A 4854-nucleotide genomic window follows, 5' to 3' on the forward strand; every position below is an offset into this window, starting at 1 on the left:
TGCTTCAGCCAGGAGCCAACTTCATCTGGTCCCCCACGTGGACAGCAGCCCAAACACTCGGCTCACCACCAGACTCACAGCTGGGCCCGTGAACAGGCCTGGCCATGGAGCAGGTGTGGTGGCCAGAGGCCCCGCTGGGTGCACCAGCTGTGCAGGACCCCACCCCTCTGGGGAAGGTGGAGGGGCTGGCAGAGTCCCCACAGACAGCGCCAGCGACTTCCTGTGGTGGGAATGGGTGGCTGTACATGAGTGGGGCTTGGCCTGCCCCACATAGAACAGGGACCCCCAAGATGACTCAAGGAAGAGGTTGGAGAACACTCAGGAGCACCAGGTGAGGGGCCCCACACTCGCATGTCCACCCCACGAGGTCCACGGAGAGGAGTGGTAGAGTGAGGTCCGGGGAAGCCGCCTGTCCGGCAGGCCCTGTGATGACAGCACTCGGCCTCCATGTCCTACCAGGTCCCGGCAGGTGAGGATGCAGGCAGCGCATGGATCATGGCCAGCAGCGGCTGTCACAAGACGCGGGTTTCCACCTTCCAGCCTGGGCCGCATCCTAGGGCAACACTGTCCTCTGCAGGGAGCTGCCTGCACCCCTGGCACCTGCTCTGGAGCAGTGCCCACACTGGACCTCCAGTGCTGCCCACATGAGCTGCACACAGCCCCAAGATTGACTGGCCGCTGCGCAGAGGTGCCGTGGGGCTCAGGGGTGAGCCTCAGTCAAGGGTGGTAGCCGTCAGGGTCACTGTCAGGGCAGGAGCCGCCACCCCCCCACGAGCAGCACTGTGGTGCCAAGCACACAGGGCAGCGGTGGCCGGTAGCCAGCTTTAATACACGCTGAGCTGAGTGCATACGCTTAGGGCGGAGGACCCCGCGCCGGCCTGGGCAGCGGTGGCCAGTACTGCTGGGTGGCAGCTTCGCTTGTCCAGTGTCAAGGTTGCCTGGCAGATGGTCTCCGTCTCAGCTGCGTCTCCGCGGGGACTCGGTGGAACTCTGTGCACTCCTGCGGCATGACACACAGCCAGGCCTGGCCTGGCCCTCAGCCGCAGCTGCCACCAGCGCCCAGAATGACAGGAAGCAAGGGCCTGGGGCCTGACGGTGACAGCCCTACCCAGGAGCCGTCCAGGCTGGGTCAGCAAGCACCAGGAGTGGCCACCATGGGAGCCTTGGTTCAGCTGCCACGGTGGGCTTGGCCCAGGTCGAAGGCTTCCGTTTAATCCATAGATGGCCAGAGTGCAGGCCGCGCCTGGCCTGGTATGGCCCGGCATGGCCCGCTGTCAGCCTCACTGCCCGGCGCACCCACCAGGCCTGGAGGAGCCGTGCAGTCAGCGTGCACCCAGACACGGTAGGCCAGGCCCGGGGTCTGCAAGTCAGGAAGCTGCCACCAGCTCCGCCTGCCTGGGCCCGGCCTTGGCCTTGGCAGGGGCCTTTTCTGTGGAGGAAACACAGGCACATCACAGTGGGCAAGGTAACACAGGAGCAGGTTCATGTGGTCCGGCAGGGGAAGGCACAGCACCACTCTACCAGGGAAGCCTGGTCCTCTGTGCCCACTGCTGCCTGGAGGCGGCCCCGGGGAGTGTCTTGGCTGTGGTGGAAGCCTCGTCCTGGCTCCATCCAGTGTGTGCACACGCTAAGCTGGCAGCCTCAGGCCATCCAGAGCCCCCAGGGCCCGGTCCAACCCCACAGCAGCCCCCCACCCCCCACTGTGGACACCTGCCTAGCAGGCGCGGCTGGGGGAAACCACCTTTGCAGCAGGAGGAGCAAGACCCTGGCTGGGGCTCCTGCTCACTCTAAAGCTGTGTGTGTGAGGCTGACCCTGCGGGAACTTTCTAGAGCTGTGAATGCCGACCTAGTGGATCCTTCTAGATCTCTGTGAGGGGTGACCCTGTGGAACCTTCTAGAGCTCTGTGAGGGGTGACCCTGTGGAACCTTCTAGAGCTCTGTGTGTATGAGGCTGAACCTATGGAACTTCTAGAGCTCTGTGAGGGCTGAACCTGTGGAACCTTCTAGAGCTCTGTGTGTGAGGGAGGAGGGAAGAGGCAGTACCTGGCATCTTCTCAGGCAGGGGCTCCGTGGGCACCTCTGGCAGCTCAATCTGCTCCTGTGAGGGAAGGTAAGGCCATGAGACGCTCTGGCCAGTAGACACCAGTTGGCGTCTGTCACCAGGTAGGGAAGCCGCCACGCTCGGGGGTGCCAGCTGACCCCTGAGCCTTCCTAAAACCCTGCTGGCAGGGAAGGGCTGTGCCAGGCCCCACACCTGAGGGATCCTGAGGCTTGCTGTCCACTGGGTGCCCCGCCATGTGCAGGGCCACCTTGCAGTCCGCCCTCCCCAGCCATACGGATACCCAGGGTACAAGCCGCAGTCCAGGCCCAGGTGGCTGCAGGTCATGGTGAGGATTTGGGGAGCCAAGGCAGCTCCCCTAGAGTCCCCCATCAGGGAACACAGAGCCCCGGATGAGGGCTGTAGCAGAGCTCCTAACCTCGGCGTGCATGGCATGTGTGAGCATGGAGCAGCCTCAGCCACGCAGAGAGGTCAGGCGGCCAAGTCTGGCACGCACCCTTGTCCTGCTGCTGCCTGCCTGGCTAGCAGCCGACAGGGCACGGAGGAGAGCCTGGGGGCAGCACGGGCAGGGCGGGGACCCACTACCTGGGTAATGGCGTTCAGTTCTTCCAGGATGGCCGCCTCATCCTCCTGGGTGAAGCTTCCTGCCAACAGCTCGTCGATTTGCTGCCAAGAGGAAGGGCGGTGAGGGGCGGGCTGGGTTCCCACAACCCCCAGCCCCGGTGTGACAGCCTGACCGTGGACACAGCACACCTACCCGCTGGTACTCCACGGCCTCTTCCGTTTCATCCAGGATCCGCTCCACCTCCTCTAGAGACATGACCTGCAAACGGCCGGGCAGGGGTCAGTAGGGCCACCCTGCGATGGCAAGACGCCTGGGCTCAGGGCACATGCCATGCCCCTGTTCAGGCAAGCCCTGCCCTGGCCCTGGCATCAGACAGGACGGCAGGCCACCCACATGCAGTTAGCAGAGCACAGAGCGGGCAGCACCTCCCTGTTGGAGCCTGGGCTGGCAGTGACCTCTAAGGGGCACCTAGGCTGGCCACACCTTGACCCCACCCGCTCGGGGCAAGTGGCCAGGCAGACCTCTGGCCAGTGGGAGTGACAGCAGGTGTGGCCCAGCTCCGCCCCACATCCCGGGGACGGCCCTGCCCTGCCGTCACTAGGCCCCCGTGCCCACCTGGTGCATCCTGTTGAGGCATTCGCTGCCCAGCTTCAGCCCCTCCATCACCTTCATCTCAATCTGGGTGAATTCAATGCCCTGCACCTGGAAGAAGTGCCCTGCAGCTCAGGAGCCCGGCGGGCCGGACTTCCCAGGGCAGCAACGGGCAACTCCTGGAAACAGCGTCCCCCAACCACTGTCCACGTCCCCTCCCTCCCGACCTCAGCTCCCTTGAGCCCGCAGGTTCTGATGAGCTCCTCAGGGGCTGGGTAGGCCATGGCTGGGAGCAGGGTGCAGGGTGGGGCTGAGGGGCAGGGTGCGGGGCGCAGGGCGGGGATGGGCGCAGGGTGCGGGGCGCAGGGCGGGGATGGCGCAGGCTCCGGGCCCCCACTTACCATGGCCTCCAGGCTGCTGATCTGGTTCTCCGCCTTGTCCAGGAGCTGCTCCCGGTACCGCTTCTTCTTCAGCAGCAGCTTGGCCCGCCTGCCGAGGAGGCGGGGCGGTGAGCGGCGCCCCCTCCCCGGCCCGCGGCCCGCGCCCCCCGCCGCCCACTCACTCCTTCCGGCCGTCCCGCAGCAGCTGCCGCGCCAGGGCCCGCTCCCGCTCCAGCTGCTGCGTGACCCGCTTCTGGTACTGCCGGAGCTTGTCCCGCTGCTGCTTCAGTTGCTGCGAGAGAGGGGAGCCCCGCTCTGGCCCAGGCTGGAGACGCGGGGTCCCCGCAGGTGCCGCCCGGGGGTGGCCCTGTGCGCCAGGCAGGGGGCACCCGGGCCGGTGCCCGAGCCAGCTGCACGCGCGGGCCCCGAGGCTGGGCTCGTCAGGAAGAGCCCGGAGCCCTGGGCAGGACGCCTGCCCCGCACGCCCGGGCCCGGCTTGGGGGGCCGGACGGGGACGCGAGGCCTGCGTGAACGAAGAGGAGGCGGGTGCGGCAAGGAGTCCCGGGCTGGCTCGGGTTCGAGTCCTTCAGCCGGACTCCGAGGGGCGACCCGGCCGGACGCCCCCGCCGCCTCCCTCTCTCCGCTGGGAACTCGGGGCGCGGTGGGCGCCGCGCGTCACCCCGGCCCGGAGCCCCGCCGGCAGCACCCCGCGCCCCGTGAAGCCCACGCGGAGGCCCCCTCCCCGGCTCCCCCAGGCTGGAGCGCACCAGGATGGCCTTGTCCTGCTCGGTCACCCGGCTCTGCTTCTTGCGGCCGAACAGGTTGCCCATGGCGGCGGCGCCCGGCGCGCCCCGGCCGGCTGAGCCCGATCGCCGCCGCCTCGCGGCCGCCGTAGCCCGAACTCCGCCCCCGACGGCGGCCGCGCCGGGCCTCGCGCCGCCGAGCGCCAAGGTGGCGCGCCGGGTTCGAGTCCGCGCGGCCGCCACGAATCTAACCCTGACCACCGCTTGCTCCCGCCCCGGCCTGGGGGGCCGGCCAGGGGGCGGCGTGGCTGGAGACCCTCCTTCGGCTTCCCTCGGGGATGGGCCACCGCGGGGACAGCGGCCCCGGGTTCCTTGTTTGTGTCCGAGGGGCACCGGCCGGGTGTAGACCCAGCGGGCCCGGGCAGCCGTGTAGGCGCCCCTTTGGGAGCCCCTGCGGGCTGGGACGCCACACTCTGGCCACCCCACCGCCCCCGGGCGTTCTGCGGTCCCGGGAGG

The 4854-nt window shown here is 68.3% G+C and overlaps 1 protein-coding gene across 1 annotated transcript; it reads right to left on the reverse strand.

Moving 5' to 3' along the window:
• Positions 1-1272: 1272 nt before the first annotated feature.
• On the reverse strand, positions 1273-4508 carry CHMP6 (charged multivesicular body protein 6). The gene is made up of 8 exons (XM_058675486.1): positions 4363-4508; positions 3778-3887; positions 3617-3704; positions 3240-3326; positions 2817-2882; positions 2645-2725; positions 2044-2098; positions 1273-1429 (listed from the first exon to the last, which is right to left on the reverse strand). Exons 1-8 carry the CDS (start codon positions 4423-4425, stop codon positions 1368-1370), a joined length of 612 nt encoding a protein of 203 aa, XP_058531469.1. The 5' UTR covers positions 4426-4508; the 3' UTR covers positions 1273-1367.
• Between the last annotated feature and the right edge of the window lie 346 nt (positions 4509-4854).

This window comes from Ochotona princeps, chromosome 17 (genome assembly GCF_030435755.1).
Source record: "Ochotona princeps isolate mOchPri1 chromosome 17, mOchPri1.hap1, whole genome shotgun sequence".
Lineage (NCBI taxonomy): Eukaryota > Metazoa > Chordata > Mammalia > Lagomorpha > Ochotonidae > Ochotona > Ochotona princeps.